General features: G+C 40.9%; 1 protein-coding gene across 1 annotated transcript; it reads right to left on the bottom strand.

Annotated features, from left to right (window-relative positions):
* Positions 1-18,531: 18,531 nt before the first annotated feature.
* LOC111978407 (cytochrome c oxidase subunit 7A2-like, mitochondrial) lies at positions 18,532-21,704 on the bottom strand. The gene is made up of 3 exons (XM_024008463.2): positions 21,166-21,704; positions 20,356-20,490; positions 18,532-19,968 (listed from the first exon to the last, which is right to left on the bottom strand). The coding sequence occupies exons 1-3, from the start codon at positions 21,232-21,234 to the stop codon at positions 19,831-19,833; spliced, it is 342 nt and encodes a 113-aa protein (XP_023864231.1). The 5' UTR covers positions 21,235-21,704; the 3' UTR covers positions 18,532-19,830.
* Positions 21,705-22,925: the final 1,221 nt, after the last annotated feature.

Raw genomic sequence — 22,925 nt, 5'->3', positions numbered from 1 at the left:
AGTGCTATTTCTTGCCTTTAGCAATAATAATAATAAACCTCTACTTTAGTAAAGAAAACAATTATGACAGGTGTGTTGTAATAAAAACGAGTGGTGTCCACTGATTAAATGCAGTCTTTCTGCATTGTGAAAAGGGAAAACCCAGATATTCACAAAGTTTGTGATGAATGACAGGTTGTTTCTTCATGCAAAATAGATTTGGGATTTAAAATTCAAGTAAGCTGCTTAATTTTAGGGGTTTAGTGAAGGCGGGTAATTTTTTACCCTTAGTACAAGGGGAGTATACAGAATGTTAAAACTACACAAGGGTTAGACTGGCGGTCACTCACCAGCATTTCAATCAGCAATATGGCTTTCCTGAATTGGATCCTTTGTTCGTACCCGCCGAGGCATTTCCACTCATACTATGGGCTGCTCAAAGACGCAGCCAACAGAGAAAAGGAATAAGGAGTGGGATTTTAGTCCGACTCAGGAAGCGTGCATACCATCTACTGCTTCCGAGTATATTGCTTGCTAATGCTCAGTCCCTGGACAATAAAGTAGATGAGCTCAGGGTGAGGATCTCCTACCAGAGAGACATCAGGGATTGTAACATACTCTGTTTCACAGAATCATGGCTCTCTCCGGAAATACTATCCCCGTCCATACAGCCAGCGGGGTTCTCCAAATATCGTGAGGACAGTAAGAAAGAACTCTCCGGGAAAAAGAAAGGAGGAGGTGTATGTTTCATGACTAACAGGAAATAAAGTAATTTTGTTCTCCGACCGCATTACCTCCCGGGAGAATTCTCTTCGGTCATCGTCACGCCCGTGTATATTCTCCCTCAAGCCCACACCATGACAGTTCTAAATGAGCTACACTGGACTTTGGGAACACTGAAAACTGTATATATCCTGAGGCCGCATTTATTGTAGTTGAGAACTTTAATAAAGCAAATCTGAGGAAAACGCTATCGAAGTTTTATCAACACATTGTCTGTGCTACTCGCTCATCAAGAATTCTTGACCATTGCTACTCCCCTTTCCGGGTTGGCTGCAAGGGCGTCCCCCGCCCTCCCTCCGGCAAATAAAATCAAGCCTCCATATGCTCCTCCCTTCCCATAGGCAGAAACTTAAACAGGAAGTACCCGTGGTAAGGACTGTTCAACATTGGTCTGACCAATCGGAATCTATACTTCATGATTGTTTTGATTACACGGACTGTTCCGGGTTGCCTCTGAGAATAACATTGACGTATACACTGACTCGGTGACTGAGTTCATAAGGAAGTGCATAGGGGATGTTGTTCCTACTGTGATGATCAGAACTTATCCAAACCAAAAAACGTGGATAGATGTCAGCATTTGCGCAAAACTGAAATCGCGAACCACCGCATTTAACCATGGCAAGATGACAGTACAAACATTCCAGCTTTGCCCTGCGTAAGGCATGCAAACAGGCAAAACGTCAGTACATAGACAAAGTGGAGTAGCAATTCAATGGCTCAAACATGAGACGTATGTGGCAGGGACTCCAGACAATCATGGATTATAAAGGGAAAACTATCCACGTCGCAGACACCGATGCCTTGCTCCTGGACAAGTGAAACACCTTCCTCGCCGGCTTTGAGGAAAACACAGTGCAGCCGATGCGAGCCACCACCGCTCACGAGGACTGTGAGATCTCGTTCTCCGTGGCAGATTTGGGTAAGACATTTAAGTGTGTTAACCCTCGCAAGGCTGCAGGCCCAAAAAACATCACTAGTCAGGTCCTCAGACCATGGGCAGACCAGCTGGCTGGAGTGTTTACGGATATATTCAATCTCTACCTTTCCCAGTCTGTTGTCCCCACTTACTTCAAGATGTCCACCATTGTTTCTGTACCAAAGAAAGTGAAGGTAACTGAACTAAATGACTATTGCCCCGTAGCACTCACTTCTGTCATGATGAAGTGCTTTGAGGGCCTAATTAATTAAGGATTACATCTGCTCCACCTTAACCGACACCCTAGACCCACTACAATTTGCATACCACCCCAACAGATCCACGGATGTTTTCTAGTCAAGGCTCGTCCTATATAACTACCGCTGTACACAACTTWAAAAAAAAAAAAAAATGTACCCCTTTATCTCCCCTATTTTGTGGTATCCAATTGGTAGTTACAGTCTTGTACCATTGCTGCAACTCCTGTACGGACTCGGGAGAGTCGAAGGTCGAGAGCCGTACGTCAACCCAGCCAAGCCGCACTGCTTCTTGACACAACGCCCGCTTAACCCGGAAGCCAGCCGCACCAATGTGTCGGAGGAAACACCGCACACCTGGCAACCGTGTCAGCGTGCATTGCACCTGGTCCACCACAGGAGTAGCTAGGGCACGATGGGACAGGAACATCCCTGCCAGCCAAACCTTCCCCTAACCCGGACGACGCAGGGCCAATTGTACGCCACCCCATGTGTCTCCCGGTCGTGGCCGGCTGTGACAGAGCCTGGACTCGAACCAGGATCTCTAGTGGCACATCTAGCACTGTGCCGTACACACATTTTCTATTCATATACTGTCCATAACACCATCATATACATTTACAGACCATTCGGAAAGTATTCAGACTTTCTTCACATGTTACAGCCTTATTCTAAAATGGATCAAGTCGTTTTTTCTCACATCAATCTACACACAATACCCAATAATGACAAAGCAAAAACAGGTTTAGAAATGTTTGCAAATGTATTTAAAAAAAAACTGAAATATAACATTTACATAACAATTCAGACCCTTTACTCAGTACTTTGTTGAAGCACCTTTGGCAGSGAGTACAGCCTAGAGTATTCTTGGATATGACACTACAAGCTTGGCACACCTCTTCTCTTCAGGTTCGATAGGGAGCATCACTTCAAAGCTATTTTCAAGTCATTCCAGAGATGTTCGATCGGGTTCAAGTCCGGCTCTGGCTGAGCCACTCAAGGACATTCAGAGACTTGTCTCGAAGCCACTCTTGGTGAACCATCACCCCAGTCGGAGTTCCCGAGAGCTCCGGAACAAGTTTTCATCAAGGATCTCTGTACTTTGCTCTGTTCCTCTTTCCCTCGATCCTGACTAGTCTCCCAGTTCCTGCCGCTGAAAAACATCCCAACAGCATGATGTTCCCACCACCATGCTTCACCGTAAGGATGGTGCCAGGTTTCTGCCAGACGTGACACTTGGATTCCATGCAAAAGAGTTCAATCTTGGTTTCATCAGACCAGAGAATCTTGTTTCTCATGGTCTGAGAGTCTTTAGGTACCTTTTGGCAAACTCCATGCAGACTGTCATTTGCCTTTTACTGAGGGGCTTCTGTCTGGCCACTCTACCATAAAGGCCTGATTGGTGGAGTGCTGCAGAGATGGTTGTCCTTCTGGAAGGTTTCCACAGAGGAACTCTGGAGCTCTGTCAGAGTGACCATCGGGTTCTTGGTCACCTCCCTGACCAAGGCCCTTTTCCCCCGATTGCTAAGTTTGGCCGGGCGGCCAGCTCTAGGAAGAGTCTTGATGGTTCCAAACTTCCTCCATTTAAGAACGTTTTGGTACCCTTCTCCAGATCTGTGCGTCGACACAATGTCTCTGTGCTCTACAGACAATTCCTTCAACTTCATGGCTTGGTTTTTGTTCTGACATGCACTGTCAACTGTGGGACCTTATATAGACAAGTGTGTGCCTTTCCAAATCATGTCCAATCAATTGAATTTATCCCAGGTGGACTCCAATCAAGTTGTAGAAACATCTCAAGGTAGATCAATGGAAACAAGATGCACCTGAGTTCAATTTCAAGTCTCATAGCAAAGGATCTTAATACTTATGTAAATAAGGTATTTCATTTTTTTTATTTTGAAAATGGTAGAATTTTTTTTCTTTCTTCGCTTTGTTGTTTTGGGATATTGTGTATAGATGAATGAGAATTGTTTTTATTTAATCCATTTTAAAATAAGGCTGTAAGACAGAGAGAGTTCTGCTTCTGAACACAGGGCTGATAAGCTTAAAACAGATGTTGGCTGAGCTATTGAGTAAATAAAAAACAACCCTGTTAGAAGGACTAAAGGAGACTCTCTGTTGGTTAAACAATTAGAATTGATCAATGAGAAAATAAACAGAATTACAGAGAAGTTCAATAGTCTTTAGATTTTTCTAATTATTGCTAATGATGTTTGGAGGAACTGAGGTTGGTGGCCCAATGGACAAACCATGATAGTAGCCATGATTTGACACTCAGACCAGGCAGCTGCTGTGTGTCAGATCAAGAGCTTTGAGTGATGTGATGTGCAGAGCCGGCTCTAGCTTTTTGGGTACCCTAAGCGAGATTTAGTTTTCTAAGCGGGCACAATTTGTTAGTGGTCCCCCTCTTGATGGAGGTGAGAAACATATAGGTTCCAAAGTACATTTCCTGCAATTCTACACATTTTACCATGGGGTGTAGATAAAATGTTGCAGTTTTAAAGCAAGTTTTTTCTGCAGCTCACTTATGCCTGGAGTGAGCTCTGGTGATTTCCACACACGTCCAAATACAGACAGAGAGAAGGGTGATAATAGATAGAGAGAGAGAGACAGCCAGACAGAAAGGCTAGAGGTCTTCGCGGATATACCCAAACCAGATTATCCCCGAAATGTGACCCAGTATCCAAACAGGTTGGATTCAAAATTCTGTAGTCGACCTTCAGATCCCGGATTTGATCACGGACTTCTGATCTGTCTGAAAATATGTGAAATACCGACCATATCCGAAATCATATTTGAAGAAGAAAACATCCTGATGGAAATAAATATCCTCTATGAATCACATTTGCTACGCATGGCAGTTGGTTTCAAACAGAGATGCCTCCCTGGCCACAAGAGCATATTTTAAAACTACTGTCACGATCGTCTTGATAAGAGAGAGTGGACCAAGGCGCAGCGTGATATGAATACATCTTCTTTTTATTAGACGAAGACGTAACACGAAACAAACACTATACAAACTAACAAAACAACAAACGACCGTGAAGCTACAACCGCAAGTGCACACACAAACTACTTACGTTCAACATAGACATAGACAATTACCCACAAATACATGATGCCTATGGCCACCTTAAATATGGCTCCCAATCAGAGACAAATGAAAAACATCTGTCTCTGATTGAGAACCACTCAGGCAACCATAGACATACCTAGACACATTCACTCAACCATAGACTTCCCTAGAAACATTCACTCAACACAAACCCATACACTCTAACAAATCCCCCTAGACACTACAACCACCCAAGACAAGACAAAAACACAAACATACCCCATGTCACACCCTGACCTAACTAAAATAATAAAGAAAACAAAGAATACTAAGGCCAGGGCGTGACAACTACAGTATGTTTGCATATAATGACAATAAATTCTGAAAACGATGCTGGTATTTTTTTGCCCATTATTTAATTGTATATTCAATTATATTCTTAGCTCAAAATATGAATACTTAATTAATAGTAGCCATAATTCATAAGTAGCATTGTGCAGGGTTCTATATGCAACCATTTTGGTTCAGTGAAGAAGAACCTCTAGGGTTCTATATATAACTTTTAGGGGTTCCATATATGAAGCAAGCGATAGAACCCTTTTTGGTTCTACAAGGAACCTTTTCTTCTAAGAGTGTAGCCTATTTTATGATGTTTCCACTGGCGATATGGGATCAGCAATGTTGCTATTTCACACCGAGGTGTGGTGGTTACTTAGGCCTATTGAAAAGGAGTGTTGGACAGATTTTTCAAAAAGGCCTACAGTGAGGAACTACTGTCATTCGCAATGGATGTAAAACATTTTGGATGTAAAACACAGTCAAGCGCCTATAGCGCCACAGTCAAGCGCCTACAGTCCTTCCTTCTTGTTGTGTTGACATTTTAAATTAGGGATGTCATTTATGAAAATAATAAGCTGTAGTGTAGATCACAACTAAGTTATTTTATAATGAAGACAATATGTTAAGTGTTGGTCCCATGTTCATGAGTTGAAATTGAAGATCACTGAAATGTTCCATACGCACAAATGTTTCTTTATATTTACCCTTTATTTAACTAGGCAAGTCAGTTAAGAACAAATTCTTATTTACAATAGTGGGTTAACTGCCTTGTTCAGCGGCAGAACAACAGATTTTTTACCTTGTCAGCTCAGACATTCGATCCAGCAACCTTTCGTTTAATGGACCAACGCTCTAACCACTAGGCTACCTGCAACCTTACATCTCTGTTAGTGAGCATTTCTCATTTGCCAAGATAATCCATCCACCTGACAGGTGTGGTATATCAAGAAGCTGATTAAACAGCATGATCATTACACAGGTACACCTTGAGCTGGGGACAATAAAAGGCCACTTTAAAATGTGCACAACACAATGCCACAGATGCCTCAAGTTGAGGGAGCGTGCATTTGGCATGCTGACCTCAGGAATGTCCACCAGAGCTGTTCCCAGAGAATTTAATGTTAACTTCTCTACCATAAGCTGCCTCTAACATTGCATTAGAGAATTTGGCAGTACGTCCAACCGGCCTCATAACCACAGACCACGTGTAACCACGTCAGCCCAGGACATCCACATCCGGCTTCTTCACCTGTGGGATCGTCTGAGACCAGCCACACGGACAGCTGATGAAACTGAAGAGTATTTTGGTCTGTAATACAGCCCTTTTGTGGGGAAAAACTGTCTGGGCCTGGCTCCCAAGTGGGTGGGCCTTCCCTTGGCTGCCCACCTTTGGCTGCACCCCTGCACAGTCATGTGAAATCCATAGATTAGAGCCTAATACATTTATTTCAATTGACTGATTTCATTATATGAACTGTAACTCAGCAAAATCGTTGAAAATGTTGCATGTTGCAATTATATTTGTTGTTCAGTATAGATAGGCCAACAATAGAAATGCATGTAAAACGTTAATGTTCCCTGCCTGCCAGACAAGTCAAAACATTTCTACTGGCTTGCACATCAATAAAGTTTCATTTTTTATATTTCTGATCGATTTGGGTCCGATACAGACCCGACCCAATTTGGATCCGATTCCCTCTCATCTCAGACATATTTTGGTTCGGATCTGGTCTACCTCAGATCCAAATTGATAGATTTATTACATGTTCTGTCGGTGTCTGATGGGGATTTCACGGATCCTATTCGGTTCAGACCTTAATTTCGGGGTCCGAAAAGACCTCCAAGACAGACAAACAAACAACCAGTGTACAAGGATTCTCAGCGACAGTCGCCAGTAACGTTACCATCATCACCTCCTGTTCACAGCATCACTCAGACCACTCAGAATGTGTGTGAGTGAGGGTGTTTAGGTTTGGTGTGTGTTTTTGTGTGTGTGTGTGTGGGGGAGGGGGGGCTCTGAACACAATGCCCTGAAGAGCACGAGAGAGACATAGAACAACAGTGTTCATGATCACCTTAGCATGCATCACACTCTCTCAGCCCCACCTCTGACCAAGCCTTCCATTCCTACTTTTAAGATGAATAACACAGAAAGACCTGTGTGAAGGCCAGCTTACAGAGAGGAACTTTTGGAGGCAATTAAATATTTTCAGTCTGGAAAAACACCAGGGATTGATAGTATACCAGAGGTATATCAGACCTTTTTTGATGTACTCAAAGATCAATCAAATGTATTTATGTGTCATTTGTAGAGACGGACCAAGGCGCAGTGAATGTAGAGTTCCACATAATTTATTATAAAGTGAAACTTAGCAAAACAAACAATAAACGAACCGTGACTACAGAGGTGCACGACACAGTAACATAAACAATAGCCCATAACCCACAGGTGGAAAACATGCTACTTAAGTATGATCCCCAATTAGAGACAACGATTACCAGCTGCTTCTAATTGGGAATCATACAAATCACCAACATAGAAAATAAACCTAGAACCCCACATAGAAAATATAAACTAGAAAACCCCTAGTCACGCCCTGACCTACTCTACCATAGAAAATAAATGCTCTCTATGGTCAGGACGTGACATTATAAAGCACTTTTTACATCAGCAGATGTCACAAAGTGCTATACAGAAACCCATCCTAAAACCCCAAACAACAAGCAATGCAGATGTAGAAGCATGGTGGCTAGGAAAAACTCCCTAGAAAGGCAGGAACCTAGGAAGAAACCTAGAGAGGAACAAGGCTCTGATGGGTGGCCAGTCCTCTTCTGGCTGTGCCGGGTGGAGATTACAATATGCTGACCAGACCGGACACGTCGCGTGCGGGAGCGTCGCAAAATAAATGTAGAAATCCATGTTACTCAATTATTGCAACCACACTGCTCGTGCGCGCCAACGAGCGTCTGCGTTGCCAAAGGCTAAAATAGAACTCCTTTCTATTTCTGACGCAGATCGCATTGCAAGTCCTGCCTATCCCATCTCCTTATTGGTTTATAGAAGCAGGTACCCACGTGCCATCTCCTCATTGATTATACCCACGTGGGTGATTGAAAGACTAAATGTTTTGCCGGTTGTCGTGGTAATACTATGAAAGTGTAGAAGCCAATCACCATATAAGTTCAAAGATGAAAAAGCCTGTAAGGAGGAGAGGTATTATGTGTGGATTAATTGTCGGAGTAGAAGACCTTGTGCATTTCAGGTAAAATAACAACTCAATGTTTATATCGCAGGACAAATTATCTAGCAACAGCAAGCTAGCTAAATAGGACAAATTAGCTAGCAAGTGCAATGTTTAATGGTTTTCGACCTGTCCCCAAATTAATGTCATTGGTTCAGAGTTTGTTTTGATATTTTAACCTGCGTGTCGTGATCGCGTTTGGTGTAGAGGGACAAAATACATTTATGCATGATAGCGCACGATAGCGCATCCGCGCTGCCGGTTTGGGTTCCGTGTAAGAGTATATGGCCATTTAAGGCCAGTTGTTCAAACGTTCATAGATGACCAGCAGGGTCAAATAATAATCACAGTGGTTGTAGAGGGTGCAACAGGAGTAAATGTTAGTTGGCTTTTCATACCCGAGCATTCAGAGGTCAAGACAGCGGGTGCGGTAGTGAGTCGAAAACAGCCAAACAGGCAGGATATAACCCCACCCACTTTGCCAAAGCACAGCCCCCACACCACTAGAGGGATATCAACTGACCACCAACTTACTACCCTGAGACAAGGCTGAGTATAGCCCACGAAGACATCCTCCACAGCACGAGCCTGAGGGGGTGCCAAACTGGACAGGAAGATCATGTCTGTGACTCAACCCACTCAAGTGACGCACCCCTCCTAGGGACGGCATGGAAGAGCCCTAGTAAGCCAGTGACTCAGCCCCCGTAATAGGGTCAGAGGCAGAGAATCGCAGTGGAGAGAGGAGAGCCAGCCAGACAGAGACAGCAAGGGCAGTTCGTCACTCCAGTGCCTTGCGTTCACCTTCGCACCCCTGGGCCAGACTACACTCAATCATAGGATCTACTGAAGAGATGAGTCTTCAATAAAGACATAAAAGTTGAGACAGAGTCTGCGTCTCTCACATGGATAGGCAGATCATTCCATGAAAATTGAGCTCTATAGGAGAAACCCTGCCTCCAGCTGTTTGCTTAGAAATTCTAGGGACAATAAGGTGGCCTGCGTCTGTGACCGTAGTGTACGTCTAGGTACAAAACTTGCTTTTCAACCACTCTACAAATGTATTGTTAACAAACTATAGTTTTGGCAAGTTGGTTAGGACATCTACTTTGTGCATGACACAAGTAATTTTTCCAACAATTGTTTACAGACAGATTATTTCACCTATAATTCACTGTATCACAATTCCAGTGGTTCAGAAGTTTACATACACTAAGTTGACAGTAACTTTAAACAGCTTAGAAAATTCCAGAAAATGATGTCATGGCTTTAGAAGCTTCTGATAGGCTAATTGACATCATTTGACTCAATTGGAGGTGTACCTGTGGATGTATTTCAAGGCCTACCTTCAAACTCAGTGCCTCTTTGCTTGACATCATGGGAAAATCAAAAGAAATCAGCCAAGACCTCAGAAAAATAATTGTAGACCTCCACAAGTCTGGTTCATCATTGGGAGCAATTCCCAAATGCCTGAAGGTACCACGTTCATCTGTACAAACAATAGTACGCAAGTATAAACCCCACGCGAAGGAACGAGACGCGTTCTGTCTCCTAGAGATGAATGTACTTTGGTGCGAAAAGTGCAAATCAATCCCAGAACAACAGCAAAGGACCTTGTGAAGATGCTGGAGGAAACCGGTACAAAATATCTATATCCACAGTAAAACGAGTCCTATATCGACATAACCTGAAAGGCCGCTCAGCAAGGAAGAAGCCACTACTCCAAAACTGCCATAAAAAAGCCAGACTACGGTTTGCAACTGCACATGGGGCCAAAGATCGTACTTTTTGGAGAAATGTCCTCTGGTCTGATGAAACAAAAATAGAACTGTTTGGCCATAATGACCATTGCTATGTTTGGAGGAAAAAATAGGGATGCTTGCAAGCCGAAGAACACCATCCCAATAGTGAAGCACGGGGGTGGCAGCATTATGTTGTGGGGATGCTTTGCTGCTGGAGGGACTGGTGCACTTCACAAAATAGATGGCATCATGAGGGAGGAAAATTATTTGGATATATTGAAGCAACATCTCAAGACATCAGTCAGGAAGTTAAAGCTTTGTCGCAAATGGGTCTTCCATATGGACAATGACCCCAAGCATACTTCCAGAGTTGTGGCAAAATGGCTTAAGGACAACAAAGTCAAGGTATTGGAGTGGCCATCACAAAGCCCTGACCTCAATCCCATAGAAGATTTGTGGCAGAACTGAACAAATTGTGTGTGAGCAAGGGCCCCAACAAACCTGACTCAGTTACACCAGCTCTGTCAGGAGGAATGGGCCAAAATTCACCTAACTTATTGTGGGAAGCTTGTGGAAGGTTACCCGAAACGCTTGACCCAAGTTAAACAGTTTAAAGGTAATGCTACCAAACACTAATTGAGTCTATGTAAACTTTTGACCCACTGGGAATATGATGAAAGAAATAAAAGCTGAAATAAATAATTCTCTCTGCTGTTATGCTGACATTTCACATTCTTAAAATAAAGTGGTGATCCTAACTGACCTAAGACAGGGAATGTTTACTATGATTAAATGTCAGGATTTGTGAAAAACTGAGTTTAAATGTATTTGTAGGTGTATGTAAACTTTCGACTTCAACTGTATGTATGGCCGGATCAAATCAGAGAAATAGATAGGATCTATTATTAGCATGTTTTAATTACTCCTATAAAATGGTAGACTTTCAGGTACTCAACAAGAAGGTCTGATTTCATTACTACTAAAACAGGATCCATGTTGTAAGTATAAAGATCCAGAGCATTTAAAAAACTGGAGGCCTCTTACAGTTCAACGTTGTGATGCGAATATCCTGGCGAAATGCATAGCACATAGAAGTAAAAAGGTTTTACCAGATATTGTTCATCCTGATCATACAGGTGTTTTACATGGACAATATATTGGAGATAATATACAACCATTACTTGAAACAATTGAACATCATGAAACATCAAAGATACCAGGCATGGTCTTCATATCAGATTTTGAAAAGGTGTTTGATAAAGTTCACTAGAATTTATATACTGTATAAATGCCTGGATTACTTTAATTTTGGTGAATCTCTTATACAATGGGTGTCACGTATACTCCCTCTCCGGCCTCTAGGCTGCTGATTATCCCGCACACCTGTCACCATCGTCTCGCATACCTGCGCCTCATGACACTCACCTTGAATCCATAACCTCCTTGATTATCTTCCCTATATCTGTCTCTCCCCTTGGTTCTTTCCTCAGGTGTTATTGACTCTGTTTTCATGTCGGTGCGTTGTTTGTGTTTCGTGTTCATTGTTTATTTTATTTATTAAAACACGCACTCCCTGAACTTGCTTCCCGAGTCTCAGCACACTCGTTACAATGGGTTAAAGTTATGTACAGCAACCCCAGATGTAAAATATTAAATAATGGTTACTTCTCAGAAAGTATAGAGCTTTTAAGAGGAGTAAAATAAGGCTGTCCGTTGTCTCCGTATCTATTTATTATGGCCATTGAAATGCTAGCTATTAAAATTAGATCCAACAAGAACATCAAAGAGTTAGAAATCCAGAGGATAAAAACAAGTGTCAATATATGCCGATGACTCAAGTTTTTTTCTTACGTCCGCAATCTGGATCACTGCAAAGTCTCATTGAAGATCTTGATCACGTTTCTAGTCTCTCTGGACTAAAACCTAATTATGACATGTGTAACATATTACGTATTGGATCGTTAAAAGACAGTGTTTACACTGCCTTGTAGTTTAGCAACAAAATGGGCGGATGGTGAAGTAGACATACTTGGTATTCACACTTCGAAAAATATAAATTAACTTACCACAATCAATTTCAAAAGAAAGTTTGCAAAAATAGATACGATTCTGCAACCATGGAGAGGTAAATACTTGTCTATTTATTGAAAGATCACATTAACTCTTTGGTCCTATCACAGTTTACTTATTTACTAATGGCACTGCCTACTCCAGACGACTCATCATCTTTTAAATCATTTGAGCAAAAAATATATAATTTTATTTGGAACGCTAAGCCAGACAAAATGAAACGGGCCTATTTATATAATGAACATGAGTTTGGGGGCTAAAATGATTAAATATTAAAGTTCTAAACTTCTAACTAAAAGCTTCACTCATAAATTATACTTAAACCCAAAATGTTTCTCCAGTAGATTATTAACTTCTTATGGCTGGGGGCAGTATTGAGTAGCTTGGATGAATAAGGTGCCCAGAGTAAACTGCCTGCTACTCAGGCCCAGAAGCTAAGATATGCATATTATTAGTATATTTGGATAGGAAAACACTCTGAAGTTTCTAAAACTGTTTGAATGATGTCTGTGAGTATAACATAACTCATATGGCAGGCAAAAACCTGAGAAAGAAATCCAACCAGGAAGTGGGAAATCTGATGTTTGTAGGTTTGCCAAACCAATATCCAGTGTCTTTGGGGTCATATTGCACTTCCTAAGGCTTCCACTAGATGTCAACAGTCTTTAGAACCTTGTTTCAGGCTTCTACTGTGAAGGATGAGGGAATGAGAGCTGTTTCAACCAGGTGTCTGGCAGAGTGCCATGAGCTCACTCAGGCGCACCCCCGTGAGAGGTAGCTGCGTTCCTTTTAGTTTCTAAAGACAAAGGAATTCTCCGGTTGAAACATTATTGAAGATATATGTGAAAAACGTCCTAAAGATTGATTCTATACATCGTTTGACATGTTTCTACGAACTGTAATGGAATTTTTTGACTTTTCGTCTGGCCTGCGTGTCAGGAATTTGGATTTTTGAACTAAACGCGCAAACAAAAAGGAGGTATTTGGACATAAATTATTGGCTTTATCGAACAAAACAAACATTTATTGTGAAACTGGGATTCCTGGGAGTGCATTCTGATGAAGATCATCAAAGGTAAGTGAATATTTATAATGCTATTTCTGACTTCTGTTGACTCCACAACATGGCGGGTACCTGTATGGCTTGTTTTTGTGTGAGCGCTGTACTCAGATTATTGCATGGTGTGCTTTTTCCGTAAATATTTTTGAAATCTGACACAGCGGTTGCATTAAGGAGAAGTTTAATGTTCCATGTATAACACTTGTATCTTTTATCAATGTTTATAATGAGTATTTCTGTAAATTGATGTGGCTCTCTGCAAAATCACCGGATGTTTTGGAGGCAAAACATTACTGAACATAACGCGCCAATGTAAACTAAGATTTTTGGATATAAATATGAACTTTATCAAACAAAACATACATGTATTGTGTAACATGAAGTCCTATGAGTGTCATCTGATGAAGATAATCAAAGGTTAGTGATTCATTTTATCTCTATTTCTGCTTTTTGTGACTCCTCTCTTTGGCTGAAAAAATGGCTGTGTTTTTCTGTGACTAGGTACTGACCTAACATAATCAGATGGTGTGCTTTCGTCGTAAAGCCTTTTTGAAATCGGACACGGATTAACAACAAGTTTATCTTTAAAATGGTTTAAAATACTTGTATGTTTGAGGAATTTTAATTATGAGATTTCTGTTGTTTGAATTTGGCGCCCTAAACTTTCACTGGCTGTTGTCAAGTCGATCCCATTAACGGGATCTCAGCCGATCTCAGCCGTAAGATTAAGAAAGGCTCATCCTTTGTTAAAAAATTGCCTTTTGCCTTTATACAGATTCCAACTTCTCATTTCCAAATAATTGAAAATTAAATTTTGTTTAAAGTATCGCCCTTTCTTAAACAAGCCATACAAAGCTGGTTGCAATTTTTGTTTTATCCTCCAGAAAATATGGAACAAATATTACAACAAATGTTATGGTTAAACTGAAATATACTGATTAATAAAAATGCATTCATTATGGATTTAAAAAAAAAWWAATAATATTTATTAATGATATTATGAATAGAAACAAAGGAGTTATGTTACATATGCAGCTATGCAGAAAATATACGGGATTGTCTGCTCAAACCAAACTTAAAATCAACTGATTGCAGCATTACCACAAAAATGGAGGAGGCAAGTGGAAAAGGGAATTTGTTTGCCTGTCAAATACTAAAGATACAAATTGGCTGAAAGGAATTCTCATAAATAGAAAAATATACCAATTCATTTGAGTAAAAAAATGTTGACAGCTGCTCGATGCAGGTTGCAAAATAAATGGGAAGAGATTTTCGATATACCGATTCCATGGCACATGGTATATGAACTGATACAAAAAACAACACTTGATTCAACACTTCAAGTTTTTCAATGTAAATGATTATATACAATTCTTGCCACCAACAGAATGCTATTGAAATGGGGCATACAACAATCTCAGCTCTGCAGATGTTGCTGCGAAGAGGCAGAATCACTAGATCATTTATTCTGGCATTGCCCCTATGTAGCTTGTTTCTGGTCACAGATTCAGGAATGGTTAAAAAATCACAACATTCACTTAAAATTATCTTTACAAATAGCAGTGTTGGGTGATATGGAAAGCCATAGTCAGTCAATAAATAATAGAATAATACTCAGAGGAAAGTTTTTAATCTTCAGTTCACAATCTGTGGATACTATATGATTAAAAAGTTGAAAAATGTAAAACATCACAGCACAATTGAAAAATATATGGCACATCGAAACCAAACGAGGGTGGTCTATGGTGATAGGTGGGATGGGCTGAGAGTGGTGGAGGGGTGGTAAATAGTAAATAGTTTATGTTTGGTAATGTATTATTGTTATGTGACTGCTTTACATATATTTTTGGGCTCCTGAGTGGCGCAATGGTCTAAGGCACTGATTCTCAGTGGAAGAGGTGCCACTACAGTCCCTGGTTCAAATCCAGGTTGTATAACATTTGGCCGTGGTTGGGAGTCCCATAGGGCGGTGCACAATTGGCCCAGCGTTGCCGGGGTAGGCCGTCATTCTAAATAAGAATTTGTTCTTAACTGACTTGCCTAGATAAATGAAAGTAAAATGTTCATCCAGCAGAAAAGCTGTAAAAAAAATAATACATTTGTCTTCTGAAGAGGGGTGGTGGTGGATGGGTTAATAAAAAAATGAATAACACTTTCAGATTTGACATAAATAACACACAAGCATGCTAACTCTTCCTACTTACTGTTCTCAACCGCTCTTACGACCTTCCCAGTCTATCCCGCAGGATTGGTTGGTCTTTTCTATTCATCAACCCCTGATGTGACTTGCTACTCCATCCTCTTCTCTGCCACATCCACTGTCTGTCTCTAAATCAACTAAAATGCCGAATTTACTGATGTCAGGAAATGTCAATGCTCCTCATTAGGTCTTCCACACATGATCACCTCCTGATTCCACCACACAGACACCTTGTACTCCCACCAAAACAAAAGATAAAGACACACACAGCCTTTAGGAAAAAAGTATTTAGATGTCATTTCTTTGAAAACCACCGTCTGCTGATTCTCTTATATGAGTTCCTGACGGCGAAAAGAACAAAAGTATCAAAAGGAGTGCCACCTCTGCTCTCTCCTCCACCAGCTGTATTGACCTGTATATATGCAATCACTGATCTATCATGTCTCTGTGATATAACTACCCCTTCTTCTCCTCTCTTATCTACGTCATCAACTCACACCCAGCAGCTGTGTGTAGAGTGATCCGGCTTGGTGAAGAGCCAGAATAATTTCGCAATTTGCATCGATAAACCTGTACTCTGGGAGGTTCACACAGTTGACTTTCCAGTTGCTGCTACTGGATGGTCGTCCTGACTTATTGTCCTTTATTGATTGAAATTGAGCGCAGTGTGGTATTCAAACAGGTGTTATTGGGTCTTTGTTGTGTGCTCTCCTGGTCAACCATAGTAACTCACTGTAACTGTTAAGTACACTGTGTTCCTCTCCCCACACCTCTTAGGAGTGGGAGATCTGTGAAGTGCCTCTCATCTGCCCATGGATCATTTTGACCACTTGATAGCTTCAGACAGTAGTTGGTACTGTAGAAGGATATAACACAAACTCAGACAAGCCATTTTTCGTTTGAGGGGCCATTTGTCTGTAATACAGTTCAGTTGAATTTTTAGATTGGCATCCAGCCCTACAGATTTGCCCGGTCCTGAAGACACTCTTATGCTTTGTTCGCTCCCTGATGAATAAACTAGCAAAACTCCATTCTTATGAAATAACCAATTGTATACTTCCCACAGGGCACAGACGTCAATTCAATGTATATTCCCGCTTTGGTTCAACAGAGTTTTATTGAAATTAAGAGGAAACAATATTGATTAAACTAGTGTTTCCCCAGTAAGTTTGTAGTCACCAGTCACAAGTGGTTACAGGCACAAAAAATATATATTTCACAGAAAGGAGATATAAGGAAACAGATAGCTAGGCCTTTCATTCTCTCCTAGATTGTGTTTATCAGAGCAGTGAAATTATTTTCCAATGACAAGGAAAGAGAAAATACATTTTTCTATCTCAAGGTGTGAATGAACATTTCTAGGATTGTATTTTTTACCCTTATTTTGCCAGGTAAATTGACTGAGAACACATTTTCATTTACAGCAACAACCTGGGGAATAGTTACAGGGGAGAGGAATGAGCCAATTGTAAACTGGGGATGATACGGTGACAATGATGATATGAGGGCCAGATTGGGAATTTAGCCAGGACATCAGGGTTAACACCCCTACTCTTACAATAGGTACCATGGAATCTTTAGTGACCACGGAGTCAGGACACCCGTTTAACATCCAATCCAAAAGACAGCACCCTACACAGGGCAATGTCCCCAATCACTGCCCTGGGATATCTTTTTAGACCAACATCACTTACAGCAGCATCTGATCTCCCATCCAGGGACCTACCAGGACCAACCCTGCTTAGCTTCAAAAGCAAGCCAGCAGTGGGATGCAGGGTGGTTTGCTGCTGGCCAACTGTTGCCATGTGAACCACAAACATAATGGTATATGTGCGTGTGTACATGTAGCATCTGTTGTATGTCTGCGTATAAATGATTACCACTAATAAGCATTTATCAATATGTAATTACATGTAATTTATGGGTCGATAACATAAGATGTGCACACAGATAAATTATGCTCAGGCATAAATAAAAGGAATAAGGCTGTTTGCTGTGGATGAAGCTTACGAAGCGTGTAGCCTAGCGCTTTGTCTTCCACAGAGGCCTTCCTTCCGCTGTTCTCTCTCCATCTTCCCTCTCTATTGCTGAGATAAACAGCCAGACAGATTGGACAATCAGAACGGAGTGTTGTTAGATTACTCAGCAGGCTTCTATCAGTCCCTCTGTTAAGGGGTACCTTTTCATTCCCCATCCACCCCAATCCACAGAGATTCATAGCATCCATTTCCCACACCAATACAGTTAAAAATGTCTGTGTTCACTCTGTCACTGGTGGGTTACTGAGAGTTGGGGTGAGAAATGGCTGTTTCGGAGAAACAGAGCAAAACACTATTTCACACACTTAACTGTTCTAGTGTTTACAGTGTAAGCACATGTAGCTATGGCTTTTTATGCACGTCAAAATGGTAGTTTTGATTTTAATAGTCAAACTCCAATGTGCTGGATGACACAATATAGAGAAAGCTTGTCTGTGTGTGCTAATGCTTTCGGTGACTGAAGTGATCAGATTGATTGTATAATTAAGCAATAACGCACAAAGGGGTGTGGTAACTGGCCAATATAACACGGGCTGATCTTATGCACGACGCGTCGGGGAGTGACTGGACACAGCCCTTAGCCGTGGTATATTGGCAATATAGCACAAATCCCGAAGTACCTTATTTCTATTATAAACTGGTTACCAACATAATTAGAGCATTAAAAATACATGTTTTGTCATACGCGTGGTATGTCATAACCAATCAGCATTCAGGGCTCGAACCACCCAGTTTTTAATGAGGCACATAGGCTGTTACCATTTTAGGAATAGCTATTTCAGACATCAGTTTTGACTGCTCATGTCAGTTCTAGTCCTTTATTACCTACAGAGACATATTTCTAATAGATTTTCCACCCAAAGCATACTTTTCAATGAACACAAACTATAATAGCCTAGCTGAATTAAGTAGCTAGATAAAATGTTGCCATAATTTTGTGTGAGCCAATCGGCCGGATATGTCAATCAACAATTGACATTACATAAAACCTCAAATGCATACTCGTGGCAATTCCCACTTAATGACTGAATGTCTTCGATATTGATATATAAGAGTATGACGGAAAGGTCTAGCTGACTATTGTACCGATTGTAAAAATCAAGAATAAAGCAAAGATCGATCAACAAGATCTCTGCTTCACCTTGATACCGCCCATTCGTCAAGGTCTTGTAAAATATTACATTTTGAGTTTAAAAAGACTCACATATACATTTCTAATTGGGTTGAAGTGACTTGGAGAATAAAAATCTATGACACGGTAAATAAATGACCAGTTGAACTAGGATGTCCAAGTAGCATGCAAAGTCATAGATCCTGCTATGAGGAATGTCCCATTTCTAGGTCAGCTATTCCTAGAATAGTTAGATAGCCCTTCATTTAGTTACCAGATAACAAAAATGTTTCATGTTTTACAAACAAAATGTACTTTATTATCCCCAATACAAAATTATGACTTGCCGGATACTCTTTGCAATCCACTATGCGTGCACTCTCTTTTTACAGAACATTATCAGTTAGGACACAGCCTAAATGACAACACAGAACCTCTGCACCATAACATAGGGACTTGGGGGKGTTCAGAGTATTATTACAGACACTCATTAACGATCACACAACTTGAAGTACCACCTCATTTTTATCTTTGAAAGGTGCTAGCCCTGTCCACTCTCTCATCCAAACAAAAGAGAACCTAAATTCATACATGAGACCTCCAAATCCTTTCCAAACACATACATGTGCGCTGACAGAAACATGGTCAGACTGATGTTTTTTTAGATTGTTGATCAGCAGTTGTAGTTATTGAACCACTGAAATGGTACTGGTTGTATAGGAAACTTACAGAAACGTCAGTAGAGATGCACYAGCGCACATACACAGAGCCAGTAAGATGGGCCAGCAGTAATGATATACTAGATTTCTCCTCCATTTACAAATGAGAGATTATTTGAGTCTGATGAAATCTTGCAGAAGGGAACCCTAACATGAAACTAGGCAATAAATAAGACATGGAMGTGTAATATATACTTTTGAGGGGTAAAGCAATAATTTTCCTTGACCAACAGTGAGCATAATCACTATCCACATTATTGCTCCTAATCTGAATGATATAGAATCCTGCTGGACCCTTGAAGAGGAGGAAGCTGATCACTTCCGAGGCTGGGCAGCGATGTAGAGAGCCATCAGGCAGTAGAGGGTCCCACCGATGGTCAGGGCCATGGTAGTCCTGTACAGCATCTTGTCCATCAGGCCTCCCTTCAGGTGCACAGGGACACCATCAGACTTCTGCAACGTAGAGAGTACAAAGAGAATGAGATATCTGATAGCAATTCCCAACTCGAACTCCTGAGACATGTCATTGTTTATTTAAGTCCAAACTTTATCACTGCTCACAACATCTCTGCAGGGACAGAGAAGGAGTGTATAACTTTCTAGCAGTAGGATTTTAACTTTATCAGTGCAAATACATTTTGGCAGTGAAAGTTCATGGTTATCTAAGTAAATTACCACAGGAGTATATTATCGTTGTATCTTCGAACCAAACAAACCAAGGTCAAGTAGGGAAAACTGCCACACAAGCTTAACAATTTTTCATTAAAACCCCAATGACCCTAGGAAGCCGATAATATATAAAACAGGGGTCAAACAAAGGTTAGAGAAATGTGTCTGTACCTGGAAGAGTTTCTGTAGATCAGGGACTTTGTTGTGTCCCAGGTACTCCACCATGTTCCCTGCCTCTGACACATATTTGGTGGGTGTGGCAAATATCATTGGGGGAAGCTCCGTGGGCACTGTTATCCGCAATCCCTGGAGAGGCAACATAACTTTAGACTGAATACCCCATGACCCAAACACGTAGACAATATAGCTAATGTAGTTACTATCACACCATGTAATATGCATTCAAACAATAGTTACTCACTAGACATAGTCCACAAACCCAAGTTGCAGTGGTGMAAAAAGTACCCAATTGTCATACTTGAGTAAAAGTAAAGATACCTTGATAGAAAATGACCCCAGTAAAATGAAAGTCACCCAGTAAAATACTACRTGAGTAAAAGTCTACAAGTATTTGGTTTTAAATATACTTAAGTATAAAACAAATGTAATTGCTACAATGTGCCTAAGTATCAAAAGTACAAGTATAAATAATTAAATTCATTAAATTAAAGCAAAGCAGCTGGACACATTTTGGCTACAGCGTTAACGTTGCTAGATAAAGCTGTGTTAGCACAGAGCCTAACGTTAGTTAGTTATCTTTATCAGTCGAGTCGCCTTAGCCAACCACAACAAGCAAGCCAGTTAATTGTTATAAAACAATATATATATATTTTTTTGCCATGTGTAAATCCATACACAGCCACATGCGTTTGCCAAATTTAAACCGTGTAAATTAGCTAACGTCAGGTGGTCAACAACGTGACGGTCACTCCTGCACTTTTCCATCTTTGGCTGCCTGCTAGACATGCTTTATGTTCTCACCTGTGGGTTGTAAGCACTCGGTGCCGATTTGATAAGTCTTTGTGTAACTGCATTTAACTTGTAGTACATTTTACTTGGCTAACTAAACAAAAATAACATACACGAAAAAGGTCGGATCAAGGATTTCTCGTCGTTGGTCACTCGGAAGGACCCCGAAATGATGATACAGGTTGGCTGGCTCAATTGTGCCTGATTAGAGGGTGCGTTCGAAAATTAATGGTTTGGCTATCTACTCCGATTTCAAAGCACTCTAGTCTGAGTGTGCAAGATCACAGAATAACCGATTAATTTACGAACGCACCAAAAACCGCTGAATCTGACAGGTGTCAGTAAACGTAGGCAAAACAAGTAATMAAGTTGTTGCCAGCAGCACAGTTAGTCACTAACGCTGTAGATAACAAGTACAATGGCCAGAGTGAGGTTCTCTCATTTGTGTCTGGGAGTAGCTGGAAAGCTGTTCAACTTTAGCCAGTTAGCTAGCTTGACTGCTTTTGTGAGATCAGAACGCTCGGATCAACCCTACTCTTCAGCCAGAGCTGAACGCTCCGAGAGCAAAATGTTCTGAATTTACCAAAGACCCACAGCTCACTCTGACACACTGGAGGCAATTTACGAACGCACCCATAACAAATTACATATGGAGGTTCTTCTTCTTCTTCTATGGTATAATGGCAGTCCACAAACAAAAGTTTAATGTGCATTCCGCCACCTATTGTGCTGGAGTGTGCGATCAATCATGGTTTGCCTAATTCTGTACTACTTAGATTAATAAACAAGTACATCCCTACTAACTTCTAACAACCCCCCCAACTCCATCCAACCTCTTCAAACTTTCCGTCTATCATGATGAGACAATCCATCCTTAGGATTATTCAGCATTCAAAAAAAACATGTAGACAGTAATTTGTTTCCTCTATTTGGTACCTGTAACTCTGTTACTATGTTCAACCTGGTATTTCTGCTTTCCACATTCTGAGTCGTGTTGATAACCTTTCCAATGAAAGCTATGAAGTGAATTTGACTTACTATCAAAGTGTCCTTCATGGAAGCAAGATTTCGTGCTTCTACACCTGCATTGCTTGCTGTTTGGGGTTTTAGGCTGGGTGTCTGTACAGCACTTCGAGATATTAGCTGATGTACGAAGGGCTATATAAAATAAACTTGATTTGATTTGATTTTGATTTCTGAACAGGCCTCGAAACCATGGCACGACTATTAGAAGCACTAGTGATTATATCTGGGCCTCTCTAGCCCCATTCCCTGATCATTTTCTTTAAAGGGAAACTACATCATTAAATTTCATCATCTCCAGCACCACAACATKAACATATGTAAAAATGGTGCGTTTATGTTTTGTAGTAAAAAAGATAGAGGAAGATATGTGTTTCCAATGACATCAGTGTTCATCGTGCTTTTTGTTGTTGTTGTAATTTCACCCAATTTTTCCCCCCAAATTTCATGATATCCAATTGCTGGTTACGATCTTGTCTCATTGCTGCAACTCCGCAATTGGCTCAGGAGAGGCGAAGGTCGAGACATCCTCCGAAACATTTTCTCAACCCCATAGAAAATCTTTGGAGGGAGTTGAAACACGGGAGTCCGTGTTTCCCAGCAACTGCCCCAAAACATCACTGCTCTAGAGGAGATCTGCATGGAGGAATGGGCCAAAATACCAGCAACAGTGTGTTGAAAACTTGTGAAGACTTACAGAAAACGTTTGACATCTGTCATTGCCAACAAAGGGTATATAACAAAGTAAT

This window comes from Salvelinus sp. IW2-2015, linkage group LG18 (assembly GCF_002910315.2).
Source record: "Salvelinus sp. IW2-2015 linkage group LG18, ASM291031v2, whole genome shotgun sequence".
Classification (NCBI taxonomy): Eukaryota; Metazoa; Chordata; class Actinopteri; order Salmoniformes; family Salmonidae; genus Salvelinus; species Salvelinus sp. IW2-2015.
This window is presented reverse-complemented; position numbering and strand designations above follow the sequence as displayed.